Here is a 22518-nt window from a genome sequence, read left to right as displayed (position 1 = left end):
TGTTTTTTTTTTTGCTTTGTTTTGTTTTGCATCGTTTCGTTTGATTCGCCAAAAAGTTCGTGCATTTTCAGTTTATCAGTGGAAGGTTTTTTTTTTTTTTTTTGAGCGGTGTGAAAATAAGATGAAGTTTGGTACTGATTTACCAGTTTCAGTAGAAACAGAGCACCGAAGGCGTTGCTATTACATCCCTGGGCTTAACAATTGTTAAGACAGAACTTAGAAGAAATATTCTTAATTATAGAGTTATTTCACCTATTATATCTTCATACCTAAAAGACATACAGTGCAAGTCAGAAATAGGGCTGAGTGATGGGCAAACTAAGTTCATATGCTCATTTTTTTTGTCCCTGTCTTATTGCCGCTATCAGGGTCACATTATGCAATTGTTTTTAATGCTGTTTCAAGTGCCCGTGGCATTTTGATGAGACTTATTTTTTTATATATGCATCTTCTCCCCTGATGTAATGAGTGGTGACGAGGAGGTTGTATAAGATATTGAAGAGGGAAGTGGTAATTTAAAAAGGCCTGTGGCATTTATAAAGTTTTCATGATTTGTGCCGCCTTTGCTGCTGATCTGAGAGGAAATCCTTGCCACATCAAACCCGCAGCCGAGTCCGGAGTGAAATATAGCTCCTACCCAGCGAGTCGTGCCACTGAACCTTTCGGGGCTTTAAAAGACATTTCGTTGAGGAATAGCATTCAAACTGTGATGCTATTTTGTCAGCTAAAGTTTCTCATAAGCAGAAAACCTCAGCTTAATCAAGTCAGATTGATGTGAGCTTGTATTTCTTTGTTTCTCTATAGTAAGAAGTGTAAAATAGGATTATTGGTTGGATGTTCAGGACAGAAACAACTGTCTCTGAGAAGATGAGGGGGAAAAAACTCACAGCTGTGACCGTAACATGTGCGGCTCGTGCTTTGTTCAGCTGGTAAAGCTGTGGCACACCATCCTACGACACTAAAACAACTCTGTGCTTACGGAGTGCTTTACGATCCCCGCCGCACTGGGAAGGGTCTGCCGTCTGTCCACCACCTCTCATATCGGGAGTCGCTTCGAAGAGCAGGACCGAGCCCAGCAGATTTCTCTTGCATGTGTGGGACTCACAGGTGGTGTTGTAGAAAACTCACAACAGCAAAACTCTCAGATCTCCTTTCCGACTCGTTGAAGCAGGCAGAAATCGGTTCGATTCATGGTTTATTGTAGCAGGCAGGGCCAGAAAGGAAATATGGTTAAAAGAAAGACTGGCTTGTGTGGCTTATTTGGTCATGTGTTTGCAACTTGCTGTGCTCGCCATACATATACCAGAGTCCTAGAACAAAGAAAACAAAAAACACAATTCATATCGTAAGGGTGTGAGGAGTCACAACAGACAGATATACACTCCCAAACCTTTTCTTAAAAAAGTCATTACTTCTGATGAAACTTTTAGTCGCTCATCGCTCCTCTTTCACCTCGGACACTGACAGCGGAGCGTTGGACATTTTTGTGGAGTGGAAACTAAAACACGCCCCAGTTTGGAGCTCACAGAGTTTATCAAAGATTACTAACATTATTGTTTGCCCGAAGATTATCGACCATGCAAGCTTATTAAAAGCCCTGTCTCGTGTAGTGAGAGTCAGATTTGACCTAGCTTTGCCATTAAGGGATATTCTCTTCTTGAGCTTGCATATTTAGGTTGTTCTCATTTCACCGAAGTATCTGAGAGTTTAGCCCAGGAAAGGGTTACTTTATGGTATGGTACTGTCACATGTTTACCCACATGCTCACATGCACACAGGGACGTCCCTCTTAACTCTACCTCTCTGCCCTGTAACCATCTCATCATCAGGAAGCCGTCCTCTGCCAATGAGAAAACCAACCCATCCAAGCGGCACCGGGACAGGCTGAACGCGGAACTGGACAGGCTGGCCGGCCTGCTGCCATTCCCCCCAGACGTCATCTCCAAACTGGACAAGCTGTCGGTGCTACGCCTTGCAGTTTCCTACCTCCGGGTGAAGAGTTTCTTCCAAGGTAAAGGAGGTCAAAAGGTCACACTTATAGTAGGTGGCGATTAGGCGGGTTTGTTTGTGGGCAAACGTGTGCAAGCCTCTGTCTGAGTTTGCAGGAGGCCACTGAGCCATGAATAGCTTTAATTCCTTGGCAAAGTGGCTGTTGTCCAGCTGTACAACAAGATGAAAGGAAAATGACAGTTTATTGGCTTAAAGATTTATTAGAAATGATTTATACTGAACAAACATTCACGCAAACACGAGTGTGTCACCTATACATGCATTTTTATGGTATAATTTGTAGTTCTTATTAAGGTGAAAAACTAGACTGTTTTTTTTTTTGTGCTTCAGCATGGAAGTATCCATAAGAGATTTCCAATATCATTCAGAGATATGAACCCATATTTCCTTTTTTTTTTTACACCACTTCTTGGAATGCTGGAAGACCTTTTAAAACCGCTCGAGGAAGACTACATTATTAAACTCTTAGATCTTTTTTTTTCAGTGACTTGTCGTTGGATGAACCAGAAAGTTTTATTAGGCCAGTGGGAGTGGTTTGTTGATTTGAGGAGATGTTGCCTGTTTGTCTGCCCAAAATTGCCCCCATCCCTTTCTGTCTTTTGGCCATATGTTCGTAAAAGGTAAGCTAAATTGAGTCAAAGTCTTGTTCTCCCATCCTTCGGCTTCCCCCTGAACGCTTCCTTTCCTCGTGTTGCCCCACAATCCTCTTCAAATATTCATGTGCCTCTTAAGAACATATTTTGTTGCCAGTGGCCTTGACAGCTGCTGTGTCAACACAGAGGCTACCAGCACAGCTGGATGAGAGAGAGATCTAAAAACAAGACATGCTTTTGTCATTCAAAACTAGAAAAAGAAGAATGAGCATCTTCACTCTGTTTTGCAAAGGATAATTCATGTGATAGAGCATGAGGAGGACGGGGGCGGAGGCAGTGGAGAGGAAGTGCTGCCTTCCTGGTCCTGGGGGCGGATAGACAACTCTCATTGGGAGACGCTGTTTCGGAGAAGTCCACACATGGCACATGTGGCTATTCTCTTTGACCTTCCCCTGATCTCTACAGTAACCTTAATCTTCACCATCCGCTGACTTAGTTTGGCATGGCACCCAACAATTGGCATGCTGTTGGCTGCCGTCATGCAACTTGTGCACACACACACGCCAAAGCCATCACACATGTTCCTTTAACCCTGCTAATTTAGCTTCCTCAGAAATCCAAACTTACAGTACAGGTGGTATTTAAAGTAATCATCGGTGCCTTTGACAGATAAAGGCTCAGGTTGAGATAAAGGCCGTGACCGCTGCCTTGGTCGTAGGTGATGCCGAGGATTGTCAGCGCCGAGCGGGAGCTGCAAAGGGGATGGCTGGGGAGGGACGAAAGTCAAGGAATTGAGAGGTGGTTTGGCTTGTGTTTTGTCAGGACATTATCGGGACTATATTGATGCATGAATATATATCTCTATGCTCAAAGTTGTCATCATTGTTCACGGTAAAGCTGGCGTTTTCTGTGGAAACGTTATAGGCTCTTTGAAGGTTCCAGAGCTTCTCTTTGTTTGCTCCTCCTCTGCAGGGCACCTTGTTACGGGTGGCAGCAGTGACTAGCTTATTTGTCTTTCGATGCTTTACAAATGAGACTAATTGGGCTGGAACACGAGGGGATTTGGTACACATCTGTAATCTCTGTCCTCCTTCCATTTGGTCAACCCTCTTGACCCACATCACAGCATTTCCCCCCCTGATATTTAAACACTGAGCGAGGCCAGAGCTTTTTGAGATAAATCTGAGATGAGCAACAAGTACATGTCCACATCCTTCTTGTGATTTGTTCTGTGAACAGTCAGAATAGTCAGTGAGTCAGTGACACAAAAAATATGACATGCAACAATGAAACCTAAAGCTCTAAGTTTCATTTGCTTTTATGAAGGGTTAGAAAGAGGAAGACTGAAGGTTCTTTTAGGTGCAGTTATTCATTTTGTCCACCAGGTGGCCTGTAGTTGCTGACTGATACACACTTCAGTTAGTTGGGATCACACAGTAGAGTTTGGACTGTATCGTTTGTTTTATTTGTGAATAAAACATTGATTTATTGACCTGATATGAGACCTTCTCAGGTTTGTCATGTAGGGTGTGTTGAAAGGTTGAGATAGCCAGAGGGAGATAGAAAAGATGGAGCAGGTGTTTCTGGAAGTTCCCTGAAATTCTGGTTCTCGTCCCTATTCCGTGATTCCTCAAAGGTGGAGTACACTGAACATTGTGTACCCATGCACTTCATGCAAATATACCCTCAGGTAGTGTGCGGCTGCATGTATGTGGATGTGTAAACAAAACCTATCAACAGACAGATTCATCTCACTTTGAGTTTGACGATGTGACTTGAGATAATCCCTTACGTGCTATTTCGCATGCGAAATACCATGTATATGTATATGTATATGTATATGTATATATATATATATATATATATATCTCATAATAATTTAAAAGAAAATTAAAGTTTTTATTCTCAGGATGCAAATGTGTAATTGTGCAAATAAAAGTAAATATTCTTGCATGTAAAACAACGAATCAAATGAATAAAGTGTTAAACTTAGGTGTTCCACTTTATTCATCTGAATTTTCCCACATTGGACAAACATTTGTTTTATATATATATATATATACAGTATATATATATATATGATATATAGTTAAAGCTTTTCCTTCCCAACTTTGTGGAGGAAAAAAAGTGTGAATGTGTAATTTATTGTCTAATCTTAAATTAACTGTACAGTTTGGCCTGATTTTTTTAAAAATGTATTTAATTATTTTTATCAAAGTAGAAATGCATACAGAGTGATTGTATAAACTTTGGGTGTGGGAAAGGTTCCTGATTCTGTGGAAACGGGCCTCTCAAAGCTCTCCTTCGAAGAAGAGATCAAAATGGATAAATAGAATAAAAAAGAAACTAGAGGGAGAACTGAAATAATCTCCTTGCCTCCAGACTGGTTAGAGTTTCTACTTTTTCAGCTTTAAGCAGACGCCTATCAGGTGTGTGTGCGTGTGTGTGTGCGTGTGTGTGTGCGTGTGTGCGTGTGTGTGTGTTGACAGTCAGCAGGCTGTAATTCCCTGCTATGCCATGTTAGGTCTCTGCCCTTTTTGTAATCGCTGAGCTTGTTAAATATTTACCATCAAGATTAACTATCCCTCCTTGTTTGCCCCTCCGCTCTGATATATATTTCTCCTCCGGGGTGTGTGTGTTCTTACACACTGGATTGTGTGATTGTGTTTCGCCGCTTTTATCTAATTAAAGAAGAATATGCTTTGTCTCCAAATCTTAATGAGGCAGCTGCCATACATTTAGAAGAGACTGGGCAATTAAAGGCAAACCTTAAAGGGAACGATTCCTGGTTGAATTTCGTTTTTGTTATTGTTGAGTTGGTGGTGGTGGTGGTGGTGGTGGTGGTGGGGGTGGGTGGGGGGTGGGCGTTATTTTATGTGCGTCACTGACATAAAAGCAATCCTGGAACCTTTTGAAAAAAAGAAAGCAGCCGGATGATGCTTTTCAGTCACTGTTCCTCTCTCTTTTTTTCTCTCCTCCTCTTTTCTTGCTTGTCCATAGTTCTTTTGAGCAGAGCTGAATTCCAACAGGCACTAGCAAGATCTAGATAGATAGATAAGAATCAGAAGAGAGTTTTAAGGTTGAGAAACCTGGAGACCACATAATAAAGGACAGATCCTCTTGCTTAATGCACAGCCTGCCGTCGGATAGATAAGGCTAATGAAATAGTCTGTTACGGGCTTGAGATCAGTTGATGTATTTCATGCTAATGCGTTAATATCTTCTGTTGGCACGGCATGTGTTGCAGAAAATGTCAAGCGTCCTTGTGTTACTTTTCTTGTGGCCTTCATCTGCTTTTAATGTGGCCACACTTGCACGTCGGAGTGCAGCATGCGGTTCGTTGTCTGTTGCAGCCACGCTTCCCGCTTCTCTGTGTGTCTCTGATGAAGCAGAACATTTTCAATCACTAATGCAGACTTCACATCCTCTGGAACTGCTTCAGCTGGCACCCACACTCCGCTGTGGGAAAGGCTAGCGTTAATTAGCCCCTGAGCAAGGCACTGGACCACCACAGTGACTCAGCAACCAACAAAAGGAAGGCAAATTTTGTGAGGGAGCGTGACAGCGGCTAATATGTCTTCATATAAACATTTAATCCTTTTAGTCACAGTAATACAATTTAAGCCTATGCATGATGGGTGTTTGTGTCTTTTATTGTTACTTTGATGCGATGCAACAGAAGCTTGTTCTGACGGCATCTGCCCCCATCTTAGGGTTTGAACTTTGTGTCTGTGATCTGCTTCTCTATCACACCCCCGGCTGTGGCATTGATCCATTAACACCCCTCATTGCCTAATTCCCTGATATTTCTTTGAGTGTTTGGGTTAGGGTTGTGTCTTTTGTTTCTGCATGTCAGACTTCACTTCAGCGGTGGAAAACTGGCGTACAGAAATTGCAGGCAGAGGTTGTGTTTTATTTTCAGCGGTAAAGGGAAACGGCGTAACCGACATTAAGTTTCAGTGTTCCTGCTTAACATATCGTTTCGGAAAAATCCCCACATTGCAACAGCCCATGAAAAGCAACTTTTGCTTGATTTCTAGAACAATATTTGGCTTTAAATGTTTGTTTGTCTTTGTGTTATGCCACGCGACCGCACTGTCTGAGACATTACTGGTTGATGGGACAGAAGTTTGAGGCAGATTCTTTTCCCGCTCTACAATCCTTTTGGACCGCTTTCTCAGCCCAAACACTGGCTGTCACTAATGTCTGTTACCTGGGAGAGATTTTGCCTCCTGATGTGATATATGACGTCTATGTAATTGTTTTTAAGTCAGAAGTTCATGTCCTGCACTGAAAAGATTTGGAAGTTTGAACAATGTGAAGAATCTCTTTTCGACAGAGAACAAAACCTTGAACTTTGGAATCCTTTCATTTCACTTTGGCTGATAATTCATTCTCAGAGAAACAACAAAGGAGTTATTTCTTTTTTCTTTAAGCTCGTCTTGAAACTTTGACCTGTAACAGCGCCACAATTAACAGAATTGTTGTAAATGAATGAATGAATTATTACCCACATTTGTACAGGTCCGGTACGGGAGAGGGGGTGCCATGACGACACCTATGAAAGCTATGAAAGAGAGGAAAAAGTGAAAAAGAAGAAACACAAAAAACACAAATCCTACTTTCATTTCAAACTAACTACTTTCATTTCAAATTAAAACACTTAAAAGATAAAAACTTTGAAGATAAATGTCTTGGTTTAAAATATAACTTTTTCAAAAGTACAGGGAGAGGGGGCTTCCCATCCGTTTAGCTCCCCCCCCCCCCCACTTTGTACTTACCCTCATAAAATAACCACACATTGCTCTTCATAAGACTTAAACAACCTGAAAACCATTCTGATGACTTCACTAATCTGCTCTGAGATTTATCAGTGTTTTGCAGTGAATCATAAGAGCCCTCAGTGTTGCCACCAAAACAAATCTCGTGTCCAAATATAAATGCCTGCGGTGTAAACGTATCCACATGGCAGTGAGGTATATTTTTAAAAGAGTCTGGAAGTGCTCATTCAAAACCCCACCCTCCGTCCTAGCTGTCGGGCTAGTCAAGGTGTTGACAGGGTGTAGAAACGCACACGCAGACACAGCTCGAGGCCGCAGTGCAGTCGTGTCTGACAGTGCAAAGTTTGGTAGCTTAATGGTCACCTTAATGATTTTCATTCAGCGGGTGTCAGCGTGTCGATCGTCACGCTGTTACCAAAAGCGTGCAGTCCAGTTTCAATACGTGTGTCATCGGACTCTTAACTGCTGGCTGAGCTATAATAAAAGAGGAAGAGAAAGGCCACAGACTCACGCCAGGCAAACACGATTTGTGACGTCAGCAAGCAGACAGGAGACAGTTTTGTAACTAACCGACCAATAGAGGAAGGACGGTTCAAGACCAAGTAATCAGTTTAGATCCTTATTTTATCAACCACTAATTTAGGAGAATTTCATGGAGGTAAGCTTCCTCTTCACTGCTATTTGGGTGTATTCAAGTCTGTATCAAATTGAGACAACACAAGGGCAGACCATTTGATTTCCTCAAGCGGGAAGTTGTGCAGCGTGACAGCTGTTTCTGAATGGAATCTCTTTGCTAGGGGCTGAAAATATGTATTAGGTCAGATCATAGACAGACTTTTGTGTTTGCTAAACTCTCAGTGACCCCACACTTTTTCCTTCCCTAATATACGGATAAGATGGTCAGGCGGGGGCCGTCACATATCAGCAGGAGTCTAAAAGTAGTGTATAAGTTAAGCAATTGAAAGGTCACAATGAGGTTGATTTGTTGTTTTTGAAAACAAACCGTCTTTCCCTTTGAGCTCCCATTGCGGTTCTTATTCTTAAATACTGCATTTTGATTGAATTGAAGGCTTATTTGCTTTGGCTTTTACCCAAGTTTTACTGATGTTAGCACCAAAGATGCATCTTCTTTTTTAATTTATCTTTCAAACTTGCATCTCTGTTACGCTGGCCTGAAATGCATCAACGCACTGACGGGTAGCAGGAAAAAAAAGAACACCCTCAACAGGTCCATCACTCTTCACCAAAAATCCACTGACAACACTGAATAATTATGTACAATTCATAGTTTAACAGAGGGCAGGGTGTCTTTCAGCTTAGAGTTTACAAGGAAGAGGAAGTACCCTTAATTATTTTGTGCTGAAAAGACTGAAACATCCAACTTTTATCCATATAATTCAACAGTTGAAATACAAGCATACATATTGTATAATCTACAGCTGAATATTTAACTCAGCTCAAATTTAGAGACTATATCTACCATGAACGTAAACATAAATGTATGTCTAGATACCACCACAAAGTATATACTTATTTAGAGGAAGAAATGAGTAGGTTGTCCAAAACAGTCAGGTTTTTTAAGATAAGATCGAGTAGATAAGCACTGAAGAAGCTACACTGTTGCATAAGTACAGTGTTATCAGCCTCTCAAAGATGACTAATCTTGTCGCTAACCTCAGAATGTTAGCATAATCACATAGCTGTCTTACGTTAGCATTTATTCAGAGCACGACTGTGCCATCTCCCAGAGCGGCTAGCATGGCTGTAAAGTGTTAATCTTGTTCAGTATAAATGTTGCTGTGTCAATGCACCTATTGAATTTGATCTGGGCCACTAGTATCATATGCTCCGAGGTTGTGACTACACAGTGATTATGTGGCCACGCAGCTTGTTAAGCCATTTGTTTCTTCTGTTCATACCTTTCTTTAAGAGTGCTTAATCCTTCTGAAGGCAAGATCCTTTGACCTTCTCATTTGTCCCTGCTGTTTGATCCAATTACAGTGTTCGAGGGTCAAGAAGATAACAATCACTTAGAATTAGTGAAACATCCTGGGAAGTGAGTGCCAACTTTTCACAAGCTGCGGATCCAGAAATGTAGAACTGCGTTGGGCAACTGTAGGTTTTGAGTCAGATCAGTTAAATGTCACATGTCAAAGAAAGTCCGAGGACGGACACAAACAAACTGGCCGCTGTTGTGCTGGTGTTGGTGACGAGAAATCTCCAGTTCACGTCAAGCTTTTAGATTTTGAAGCATCTTAAGAATACGAGTAATGGAACGACAGTGAAAGAGGTGACGCGACATGTCTCTTTGAAAGTGGACAAAGATGTCCTTAAAGCCAAGGTGACACAGACGAGCACTTTTTTAGATTATCAGAATGAAATGCCTCTCCTCAGTTTTATGATCAGTGCGTCTCTACATCCTAATGATGACACGTATTGATTACAAGTACAAAAAAAGCCCCAAAAAATGTCCTTTCATACACGATTATCATCTTCATATGAGGATATAGAGCCACCCAATCCTCCTTTTTCTCGTCTGCTCTCAACATCAACATCCTCTAGTCATTCTTAAGCCCTCTTCTTACTCTGACCATGCCCAACATTTCTGCCCCCCCCCCCCCCCCCACTCTTAACCCCATGGGGTTCTACCCGTCTGTTTGTTTCCCTGACCTCTGGAGAGGAAAATCACCTCTCGCTTCCATTCGCTTCATGAAGAGTGCGTGATCAGGCCTAAATGCCACTACTAAGGCTTTTCTTGTTCCTCTTTCCCCCTCATGCAATGTCTGTAATTCCGTGCAACCAGCTCTGTATACAAAGGTAGATGTATGGCCGCTTAATACATTTCCAGTGTAAATGTTAATATAGACTCCCTGTTATGACAATCCTAATACCACGGCTTAGGGTCTGGTCATTCCGTGCCTTTTTTTTTTTTTTTTTTTAACGTACGCGGAAACCTCAGTTCACTCAAATAATAAATGCAAAATGAAGACTGTTGTTGTTCATTTGAGCTACCTTTTTTTTTATTTTTATTTATTTATTTATTTATTTTTTTACAAAAACCCAAGCTAACAACTTTTTTCACACAGTATTAATGTTTGTTTTTTGTTCTTTTACAACTAATATCAAACTTGTGACCATCTTGAAACGAACCATCATCTTTCGTCATCATTATCCTTCTCTGCTGATCCTGTGAGTGATTGCTGTCTGAAGTTAAACAAGATTTTGATACATTTAGCCTATCCATGGGTTGATTTTGACTCTTTATGCAGTGAATAGGTATAAGTACAATTTTAGATCACCATCAAAATGACACAATTTAAGTGGTTTAAGATCAGAAAAAAAACAACCATGGCCATTTTCAGGTTTCTGTTGTTTTTTTTTGAATACGCATTTAGAATATGTTAGTAAGAAAAAGACAATTGAAACTGTAAAAATACAAATAATTAAAAAAAAAAAACACTTTTTTTCTAGATTTTTCAAAAGAACCCTTCAAATTTGCTTTGTTAGTGAAGGATTTGACATTGACATTAGCAGGTTTGCACCCCACCACCCCAGCAATCAGCAGCACAATAGTTGTTAACTAGTGCAACAGACAAGCCATGCTAATCCCTTGTATGTGTTGAGAACCATGAGAGGAGAAGACGCCCTCTGCATTTAGGATCCTCACAGTTCACTCATTAGATGCTTGGATCAACACATGACACTGGCTTTGTTCCTGCCTGGCCTGAACCCGCTTCAGTGGAGTTGGACTGTAGGCCTGGGGGGGTCGTGGGGGGTCCAAGGGAGCCCCTCGGGATCACAAAGGCCAGAAGTGAATTGCCCAAATCTGTGCTAAGAGGGGTCCCCCCCATTAGACGCTAACTGTTACAGCTGGTGGCGACCATGCAGCAGTGGGCGATGTGTTTGTGTGCAAACAGTCTAGTGGTGTGTGCGTTTGAGTTGAATAGAGAGCCAGGACTCATGCAGAGGGAGCAGAAGCCTTTGTTGGCCCAACACTATTGTTGGAAGCTGTCTGGTGTAATTACTGTCACGGCTACCGCTCAATGCAGCACTCTGCCTGTGCAGGGGGAGCACGGAGGGGATAAGGAGGGAAACAACAAGCACGCCAAAGTCCCCTGGAGATTAAGTTGATAATTATATTACAGAAACACATCGAGGATGCAGTGACGCTAGCAACAAGCTGACATTTTCCAGCTGTTGTTTTAAATTGTTCATAATATCATGTCAGCATGACCAGAAATCTTCCATGCCGCTCTGAAGGCATCTGTACTAGTTTGATGTTGACTGGGTGTGCAGACTGCAGTTGATCGACAGTAATTGAATGGGGATGTTAATGGCAGACATATTCCCTATTGCAAACACTTGTTCTGTTTCTACAAATGCACTACTCGCCATGCTCAACCCCAGCTACATCTCTTTTGGATTAGCGTGAATAATTTCACATTGGGAATTTATATTCGCTCCCCCCCTTTACAACAAACAAACAAACAGACTTTGTTGGTCCCCACGGAAACACGCAGTGTGGCTTACAGATTTAGTACTGCCCACAGCCATATGTTGAAAGCCCGCTTGTTAAGTCATTAAGCCCCGGAGCAGCCATTTTATTTATTTATTGTGACATGTGGGTGGTTCAAAACAGAAACAGCTGAACTTAAAGAAAAGTTATGTAGTTTTATTTTGTTAATTTCTTGTGGCTTTGCTGAACACTGAATGAACTTTGTAACAATCCCATGATGCATAGGAGCCATCGACAAGTTAAACATCAGCAATTAGTCCAGAAATCCAGTTCTTACATTCATTCTAGTTTGTCTACAACCAAATCATTCTGTCTGAAACGGTCCAGAGTTTTCACCTGCCAGACTGCTGTGGTCTTTTAGCCACAGCACATTCAAATGAATGGTCATCAGCGTAAAAGCTTACCGTTGTGTCAGTGACGCGCTCTGTCTGAGACTAAGCCGAGCGAATGGAGAGGCGGTTCCGATCACTGAAACATCTGAAATAGTAACAGAGGAAGAGGAGGAGTCATCGCAGTAAAGATGAGCTTTTCAACAAGCTCAGTTAACATGGTGCAATTGAATTTGTCGCCCCAGATCTTGGACATAAATTTAATGCAACTTTTTAGGAAATGCTGTCTACAAGCTGACCTGTAAGCACCTAATTATGGTCTCTGTCAAGTGTCCACATGACCAGAATTAAGATCCCCCTCATGCAGCAGAGGTAATGAGCGGTGGAATGAAGTCAAAGCGTCTGTAGCACAGGCCCTTGATGAGCAGTTTTACTGATAACGATCGCGGTGGTTTTTTGAAGAGAGCCCCTCGTGTGGCGTAAATACCTCATGTACCACATGTAGTGCATTTCATCAGACTGCGTCTGCAGGCCGACTGCCTCAGTGTGTTGTGCATCATGCTGTCTGTCGCCTCCATTTATTTTAATTGAAGCATGTCTCGGGGCGCCACATCAACCGGACCCAGCCCCTGCCATTGTTTCCTAATGTAAATCGATATGTTTCCATGCGGTTGGAAACATCTCTAACCAAAGATGGCATCTGGCCCGATACAGCTCGAATCACTATCTACAGTTAGCCAGATGAGGTCCTCTTTCATCAGTATTTGATATGGCAAAACAGCAGCATGCAATTGGCCCAAGTAAAAATAGTTCCCCAGAGCATGTCATATAAAGTTAGGGTTATCTGGAAAAGCTCAGGGGGCATTCTTTATTTCAGGCTCAGTGTATAATGTAAATTCATGGTTCAAATTGAATGAATACTAATGCATCTTCATAGGCAGATACTGCAGTGGGAAACAAGCACAGTAATTAAACAGGGCAAGAGAATGTGTTTATAAAAGGTTTTGTGTTTTTTTTTTTGTTGGCTGGCGGGCCTTTGCTGCATTCTGCGCACCCGGAGCCATCTGAACTCTGAGTGAACTCCTCCTCTCTGCCGAATTATGATCGAATGACTGGCCCTGACAAAATATTTTCAGGGTGGAGAGATGCGAGCAGACGGTATGGCATGAGGAGAAAAGGGAAACGTCAAACCTGCCTCATGGCGCGTCGACACATACACACGCACCTGTACTATAGAGAGATCTAGTGAGGTTAACAGGAGAGGGATTGGCTCTGAGTTGACAGAGCTCAGTCATTGTTGAAGAGGAATGTCTCAGCGGGGACAAATGTCTCACCCAGACAGACAGGCATAAAGTCAGGGAAAGAACGTGTGCGTCTTTGTGTGTTTGGAGTCGAAGGAGTGACTGAAAGAGAGAGATAGAGAAGCAGTTGCGTGACTTGTTCTAGTCTTAGTCCTCCAGGCCTCCAGGCATTTGTTGTAAGTCAGCAGAAAGGATGGTATAGTGTAAGTGTTACACAGTAAACAGAGCCGAAGTGAAGCCCTGATGCTCACTATAATTTATTCGGGATGAACAACTCTGTATGTGTGCATGGGTGTGTGCGTGTGTGAGGGGAAAAAAAGAAAAAGATCAGCGGGGCAATTTCCTCTTTTATCCCTCATATATCAACCTCGCCTGATATTTTATCACACTTTTAAAGAAAACCTCAAGAGGGAAGGATGACTACACTACACATGCCAACACACATACAGCGGAAAGTTTGGCGAGATGCTATTAACTCAAGAAACTCAAACAAGTGCTTCCTTTATTTATAAATGTGTGGAGACTAGTTAATTCCCCTGAAAAGCTTGAAACCACCACAGATTTTCAGATAAAAATTCCTTGGAAGAAATGTCTGGTTGCTTAGCCAATCTTTCTCTTTTTTATGGTGTCTCTGTGTGTGTGTGTGTGTGTGTGTGCACATTTGATCCCAAGCCCCCATTTCACTAACATTCCCCATCAAACAAAGGCCCACTAGGGGAGTCTCCTCAAACTGCAGTTCAAGTGAAAAAAGGGAAGAAGAAGAAGAAGAGGGAAAAAAGGCCAAACAAGTTTAATAATAGAGGAGAGAGATGCGGGTTTCTTTTTTAAGTCGTGTTCCAGTCCCGTCTTGAGATCAGTTGTTGTCGTCATGTCTGTTGGTGTCTTCATTTGAAAGCACTTTCAGTGAAATCATCCCATTAATCATTCAGTTATGAAAGAAGTAATAATATATGGCCACATTATTGACTGTACATGTGGAAAAAGCATTTTGTATCTGCCGTGAGCGATCGACTCAGGAGTTTATTTAACTTGATCATACAAAAGAAAACCTTTTTCTCTCCTCTTGGAGCCCTAACTGATGGTGCAGAAACCACCCACTCACATACACACACTTTTAAAGGCTGCCACTTTCACACACTCCGCTAATTTCAGTCTAAATGTTTGTAGTGAGAGCCGTTGATGGACTGTCCTCGGCGTTTCATCTGCTCGCTTTTTAAATTCTAATTCAGCCGCTTTCACTGCGTGCACCCGGGCTGACACATTAATCCCTTCTGTTGTCAGATCTTAACATCTGAGCCTAAACAAACCCTCTTCAGCTTTTTCGACCTTTCTTCATACGTCGTTTACTACAAGTGCTTCTGGTGCCAACAGTTCAGCCCACACCTTGGCTGTCACCGTTTTTTGGACTCACATGCTCAAGATGACTGCAAACTTTCACCTCCCTGCTCTGGAACTGCAACTTAAATGTAATCGGGGACCATGGCAGAGCTGTTTCTTGCCACAGAGGTTTTGCAGCGCTTGTGACCTTATTAGAAATGGAGTCGTAAGCAGCAAGCCCCTGGATCTTTCCGATGTAATTCATCAGGCGCTGTGTCATGACCTCCGACAGATGGTACATGGCAGAGAGCAAAGGGATTAAGTCAGATCATCATATCAGGTGCATGAATTCATCATGGCTGCTTCAACGAAATAAGTGAGCTCTCTGTGCCGGTTATGAGTTTTTAAAGGCGAGAGCACGGTGGCAAATGATAAAGGTGGTGAAGAGAGTTGACAAACTGTTTCTGTCCCTAAGGATGGTGTTCAAATTGGCATGTTGCAGAGACAGCGCTGTTAGACTGAATTTAAACAGCTGCTGGCTTCCCCCACAGACACACACACTCACACACACACACATGCACCAGCCGAGGCCCTCCCCTGCTCCAAGTTTGCGTGCGAAGCGGAGAAATTCTCTACGCTAATGTGCCAGGATTTGTTTGCATCATCAAACTGCAAGTGTTTTAAATATGCATCACATGCGCACACACAACCATCCCGGCAGAGCGCTGAGGCTCTAATCCTTGTTTTCATACTGTGTCATCTTTCAAATGCAGAAAGTGGCTTCAACCCATGTTTGTTTTTAATACGTTGATCTCTTGATTTTCATTCATTTTTGATTCCTAACACAAGGTAATAGATATAAGCACTTACCCTGGGTGTGTCTTCAAGCTAACACACGCAGTGTGTGATAGCAGTTAGTCTGAGGGCCGGAAGATTAATGTGGGGCCTGTGCCGTCTTGTTTGTATAATGACTGTAAAACCAAAAATGTAGCCTCTCGTATTTTTTTTTAATTAAATAATTTCAGTTAAAATTGACCGACGAGAGTCTCACAGTGGGACGACAAAACGGGCGCCTATACTAGATGCTTCGGAGAGAAGAACCAGGGCCGTGAGCACAGGGTGATGGTGTTAATGTGGAGCAGAGCAAAAGTATCATGAACTCCATTTGCTTTGTAAAGCCCTCAAACTCACGAGACCGTAAGTGGTTTTCTGAATGTCGCTGTGCCGTTTGACAAATTAAATCTGATGAAATTGTCATTCTGAGGTGTAACCCAGTTTCTGGCTGTCAGACTTTTGCCTTGGCGCAGCAGAAATTCTGACAACAAAGAGGTGTTGATATGACAGACCGCAGTGAGCGCCTGTGTAAATATAGCAGCGGAAATCAAAGCTTAATCACATGTGCTCGTCGTCCAGAGCTGCCACCTGCGTTATTTTGTGAAACATGAACTCGGCTCCAATCTGTCTAATAAGAGCTCAGAAAAGCATTTATTCTTTTTTTTTTGGTACATGTAGTTTTTACTATCTAGTGCATCATATTGTAAAAACCTGACGTTGAACTTTGCTACCTCTTACACGTTGTCACCTGTCAAACGTTTGCTTAGAAGCCTTATTACATCTGGAGGGGAAAAAAACAACCCGGTTCAGGATGAAGGAGTGTGAAATGCTTGTTTAACCACGGTGAAGAGCTGAGTCAATAGGGTTTGGGTTTGTTTTTTTTTTCTTTCCATTTCACCCCTTCCAAATTATACTCATTTTACCTCTCAAAACAAGGGCAATTTCTCAGTTTCCCTCCTCTGAAAACCACATGCTTGTGATGGCCGATGTTCTGAACATTCTTCAGCTAAAAAAAAAATGCTATAAAAGCAGTTTGGCAAAGAAATGGCAATAATTGAATTTCCATCTTTTGGAGAAAGATTGATAACAAAAATGATCTTATTAAACAGAGAGGCAAGGAAGAATGCACAGGCAGGTTCTCCCATGAGTGATATCAGAGTAAACAGCAGATCAGTGGAGAGACTCCTTTCTTGTGAGTCATGAGCAACAATTTCTCAGAAAAAAAAACAGGCTTTTGGTTGGCAAAGACGGAGGAGGAGGAGAAGGGGGGGGGCCATAATAACATCATTGTGGCTGTTTGAAGTCGCATCAGGCCCATTTCCCACATACAGTAAGTACAGGCTGTCTGCATGTCTACTGGCCTCTCGCCACTCAAAGGCCACATTCATGGAGGCGCTGCCGCCCTCACAGAGGGCAATTGGATCCACCAGATACCCTTCCCTTCTCACGCAATGTTGTGTAAACCCGGAGAAAATGACCTCAATATGTCCCTAAACGAGTTAAGGGTGAAGATGCCGCGCCCGCTCACATGTCTCAGGCATGATAATGTGGTGGTAGTTTTAGAAAGCCTCCGTCCCACACACACAGAAGCAGCGAATGCCGATTGTCTTGTGTCTGTCGGGGTTTCTTGCTTGAGCTGACGCTGCCTTTGGATTTCTGTGGAGCGCTTAACAGATCATCTTTACCATCTGTCCAAATACGAGTTCTTTGTTGTTTTTCTTTTCTTCCTCTCTTTTTTTCTTTTCTTTTCTTCTTCTTTATATAGGCCAAAATTGAAAGAGTTATCAGTGGCCTCTTATGGAAGACAAGTTCAGTACCTAAATAGAAGATTTGTATTTGCAAAAGGGTCAAATAGAACAGAGAGGAATAATCCTTTATTAGTCCTTCCGTTTCAGCAGCAGAGAAGAAGCACATAGACAGAGGGGGACAGAAGTAAAAGTATAAAAAAATAAGCCCTTAAATACGAAGAACTACAAAATCAGATGTATGGATTGTCATTATTTGATTTTTTTCCCATCACATTGTATTTGTGTCATATAATAAACACAATCGAGCACATAAAACTAATTCATGATGTTTATAAACTGAAGGTTTATCTTGGTACTGAATAGTACCAAAGACTTTTTTTCTTTTAGTTGTTTTCACCTTTTTTTTTTTGCTGTCTATCAGTTTCCTAATCTCTCATTTAATCCCTTTTGTCATGTGGAGCCGCCACACCTTTGCCTTGAGGCCTGGACAGCCTCAGCTTGAATGCCTACTGGAGTTGCTTCAGCCTGCTTCCCAATCTCCCCGTTACTCGATCCATGTTTATCCCACCGTCTTAAACCGCAGTTTTTTTTTTTGTTTGTTTGTTTTTTTCTCGCCTTACTTCACTCACCTCTCTTCGTGGTATCCTGCATGTTTCATTGAATGTCTCTTGACCATCGCAACTCTAGCACGGAACAACCCCTGCGACGAGGCCACCGTGTCATGACACGGCTAACGCCGTGAGTAATTTGAACGCAGCAGTGTGAGTTTGGAAAGGTCAGTGGGGGTTGCAAGCTTAAGAGAGGCGGTTCAGAATAAAAAGGAGGGTGAGCTAGTGAGAGAAACTGTCTTGCATAATTCATCGAACCATCACAACACCAATTCTCCATTCACCCATCGTTGGACCAACATCATTATAGAAATGTCAGATGGACCAATTCATGTAGAAAAGACTCAGGCTTGACCTAATTGGCAGAGCCATATGATCGCTGATGAGGCTCAGGGCACTGAAGTGGACAATTAACTATGTTCCATATTTTCTGTCGAGGTCTTTAGCTGAAAGATTCTATTTGTTTATTTATCCCAAATATTTGATGCTTTACCACTTGTGCTTATATTGCGGGCCTTCTCATAAAGTTTTAGGCATCGGCCTTGCCTCTCAGACTAGCCTCAGAAAAAAGGAATATAAGATCTTAACATATTTCTCCTGCTATATTTATCACGTCCACCCTTTTTTTTTGTTTAAAAGAAGATGTTACACTCTTGAAAAAACGAGTCGCTGTCACTCTAGAAATCGCTAAAAAGCAGCAAGAGCAGAAGATTAGTCAGATTACAGCTTGTCTGTGCAGCTAATAGATTTTCTTCTAACACCTCCCATGTTTTCAGTCAGCAGCTGGATGGATAGCAGAGACAAAACACCTGCCAAAAGCCTTCAGGCCCGAGCCTTCACTTTTGGCGAGCCTCGTCTCCCTGCTACTTTAAGTCCCGCTCCTTCTCATGCAACCTCTCCCGGCCAAATTCTCTGTCAATTTCCAGGCCATATTGAGGCTGTTTTGTGGCCTCTGCTCCTTTGCTGGTGAAGTCATGACAAAACACACAAACTGAGATTTGATGAGCTGGAAAATCTCATTCCAGCTTGTAAAGAATTATTGTCCACTTTGTGTAGAGTAAGTGTCAAAATGTCAGCGTTAATTAAAGGGCCAGAGTACAGGTTATAACATTTGAATTTAACAAGATTTGTGTATATGCATATATATACATATATGCATTTACACTGCTCATGCACATGCTCTAATGAGGCTGAGACTGTTGACCAAATCCCAGCTTGTACACAAAACAGGGCTGCACGTATTTGGGTTCAGCATTTTGAAGCGGTATGTATTTGGTTGTAGGTAAGAGCGCTGTGTTTATATCATGTTGTTTGGATGTCCTAATTTCTATTTTCTCGAGGGAAAAAAAAAGAGGAGCAAGGGATGGATGAAATGTGTTTTGTCCGTCTGCTCTTATATAAATCGCAAATTACTTTCTAGAGGTAGAATAACACAGAGTTACCTCAATGCCAGGGATATTTTCAAATTATTTTGTTGGAGAGCTGCGGTGTAGACGTGGTGATAAAAAAATCAGGTCTACACAGAGTATACCCACTTCAGCAGTGCGCTGCAAGTCAGTTTCTACTTTTCATCGGAGGGGAAAGATAAAACCTGCCTTTCTCTGCTTCTGACTAGCAGATACTGATCTCAAGAAGTAGAAGATCGGGGTGGTTGGTGGCGTAGTGGGTTCAGCAGCCGCCCCATGTACAGAGGCTACAGTCCTCGCTGCAGCTGGCCCCGGTTTGAGTCCCGCATCGGACGGCCCTTTGCTGCATGTCTTTCCCCCTGCTTCCTGTCTCTCTTGAACTGTCTTGTCCATTAAGGGCATAAAAGCCCCCCAAAAATATTTAAATTAAAAAAAAAAGAAGATCTATGACAATGTTCAAATGCTACCAGCCCTTTTATTATTATTATTTTTTAAAGTGTTCTAAGTGTTTCATGTTCTGTTTCTAACACAGGGTGCTTATCTTATACCCAAAAAAACAATTAGAGCAGAAATTAAGACTTTTCTGGGCAACACTACACCAGCGACTGGAGGGAAGGCTGATGTCGCTCTTAACGTGTCACACACATTGGAGCCTTGTTAAAGGATTTTTTTCTGAAGTCTTTAACGGGTAGTCAGTAGTCTCACCTGTAGTAGACAGAGGTCAGACCGCAGGAGAATCAGCTAAATGAAATGGCCCATCAGGAAACATTTCTCCAAACTGAAAGCATTTGGAACACTGTCTGCTGCAGTTAAGACCCTGACTAATCATATATACTCCCAACAACCCCACTTCAAAAAACAAAAGGAAATATTCCTTTTAGATCTGTGATGGGAAGGTGTATACAGGCACTGTCGAGCTCAATAGATGGGGAAATGTATGCTGTTGTTAGGTCAACTTGTTTTGTTCGTGGTTATCTCAGCTCAACAGAGAACGCTGTGTGAGAAAAGCATCTTCTCACATGAACAGTCAAGGTCTGTTGTTCACTGACCACTGTGTTATCTTTCCCAGCTCATTTGTAAAAATGACTCCCTGCAGCTGCGGCCCTTCGCCTCTCACCCTGCGGACTGCCGGGCTTTCCGTTTGACTGGTGGATCTTTCTTGCGAGAAGCAAATGACAACTTCACTGCTCTTATCACGTCCAGACTCTTAAGAAAAATGTCGCAACAGAGGCATTGGAGGCAGGCTGTAACGCGCAGCCTTCCTTAATTTCAGCGCTTATTTTGTGGGTTATTCTTAATGCTACTGGCATTAAAATTGGCTCGCACCATCACACAGATAACGCCCCGTGTGTTTCTGAGCAAGGCTGCAAGCTTTGGCAAAACAAGCTGGGAAAGAGGATGGTGTCGACTCCGACAGATTCGGCAATAGATGCTAACTGGATGCTAACTTGGGCTAGCTTTTTCATTTAGCAACAGTTCGTTAAGTTAAAGGTTTAATTAAAGATGCCAAATTCAGAATTTCTTTTGGCAAGTGAGAGAAAAACAATTACTGCACACTGGAACTATGAAAATACATCTAAATGAGTGTCTTCGGAAGCTAAATTTAGCGTAAAAGCTTAAGTTAAATTGTAGGAGCAAAACATTTTTTTGTAGTTTTTTTAATGATTTAGCATATTTTTCACCATTTTCATTCTCACAGACATATCTGTCACACAGCAGGCCTTTGTAAAGGTAGGACTGTAATTTACAAAGCCAGCAATGTGAATGATTCCCTTGTTTCCCTTTCTTTCTAAGGCCTTTGAAAATCACTGGCACACACTGTCTCTCTGCCCACTGTCTCCTCTGGCTCCTTGTCATCCCCTGTTTATGTATGTTCCTCTTAATGCATGGAGAGATATTTGGGCTGGCAACGAGACAGAGATGACTGTACAGGCAGAGAAACATGGGTGAGTCCTGGTCAGGACCGGGGAATGTGAGGCTCTGTCTTTTGAATGCTGATGGCTATTGCTGTGTTACACACTCGCACAAATCCAGAGCACATAAAACTTCCTATGACCGATCTTTGCATATATTTGTAGAAGAATTGACTCTCCCCTGCAGTAACAGGTGATTCAAATACGTTTTATGTGGGTAAGGCAAAAAAAAAGTGTGTGAACTTTTTTAATGAATTCCCTGAAGCAGATTCTCATCAGAACAGGCTCTGTAATTAGCCACTGAGTACCTTTTTTTTTTTCTTTTTCTTTTTTCTTTTTGCACACATAGAAAAACTGAAACCATGGCATATTTAAATTGGCATCGTAAAGTGGGTATAAAATTGTTGAAAATGAGGACAGTCGGAGGTTAAATGAGACTGATGTTATGTTTCCACACTTCAGCAACAGGTTACATGTGTGTTTTCCACCAGTGGCGGAATGCTTCTGAGTGCAATGCCAAAAATAGACATGCCGACCCTAAAAAGTGGAGTCTGTAACGTGTTGTGGCTGCAAGGAGAAAACACGCACACTGTCTCTTTAAGACAAGGTTCTCTGCAGCATAGCATAGTATTGCTTTGGAGCAGTGTGTGCGTGCATGTGTGTGTGTGTGTGTGTGTGTGTGCGTGTACAGCTGACTGAGCAGGCATGGGGTTTGCGTGACTACTGCAGACGAAGCTGTGACCTCAGAAAAGTGGTTATGAAAACGATCTGTGGAAGTGAGCGGAGAGAGAAAGAGAGTGAGGGAGGGTGGGAGGGAGTGAAAGAGAAACGCAGGGAGAGGGCAAGAGAAGGAGAAGGAGAGTGCGAGAAAGAAAGTCCAGTTCTGCATATCAGTCTGTTTGCTTTCTTTACACTGTCGTGAAATTCGGTTGGAAGTAGCGACATTCATCTTCCTTCAGGTATTCACTGCATGTGTATATACAGTAAACTGTCACACACACTCTTGCTCTGCTCTGCACTCACAGCATTTTAATAGAGCCACGGTCAGGTGGTCAAGGGTCAGCATTGGAGTAGAAAAGTAAAAAAGTAAAAAAATCCAAGGTAAAAAAAAAAAAAAAAAAAAAATGCCGTGGGAATATTTTTGTCTGTGACACTCAGGAGA

The 22518-nt window shown here is 42.2% G+C and overlaps 1 protein-coding gene across 1 annotated transcript in view; it reads left to right on the top strand.

Moving 5' to 3' along the window:
• ahrra (aryl-hydrocarbon receptor repressor a) overlaps positions 1–22518 on the top strand; it is a 75719-nt gene that overhangs the window by 899 nt on the left and 52302 nt on the right. The window contains exon 3 of the mRNA XM_075452617.1: positions 1830–2011. Within this exon, the coding sequence (XP_075308732.1) occupies positions 1830–2011 (182 nt within the window). The remainder of the gene's footprint in view (positions 1–1829; positions 2012–22518) is intronic.

The sequence above is a fragment of the Odontesthes bonariensis genome, chromosome 20 (assembly GCF_027942865.1).
Source record: "Odontesthes bonariensis isolate fOdoBon6 chromosome 20, fOdoBon6.hap1, whole genome shotgun sequence".
NCBI lineage: Eukaryota > Metazoa > Chordata > Actinopteri > Atheriniformes > Atherinopsidae > Odontesthes > Odontesthes bonariensis.
Note: the sequence above shows the minus strand (reverse complement) of the source record. Positions and strands in the feature narration are given on the sequence as shown.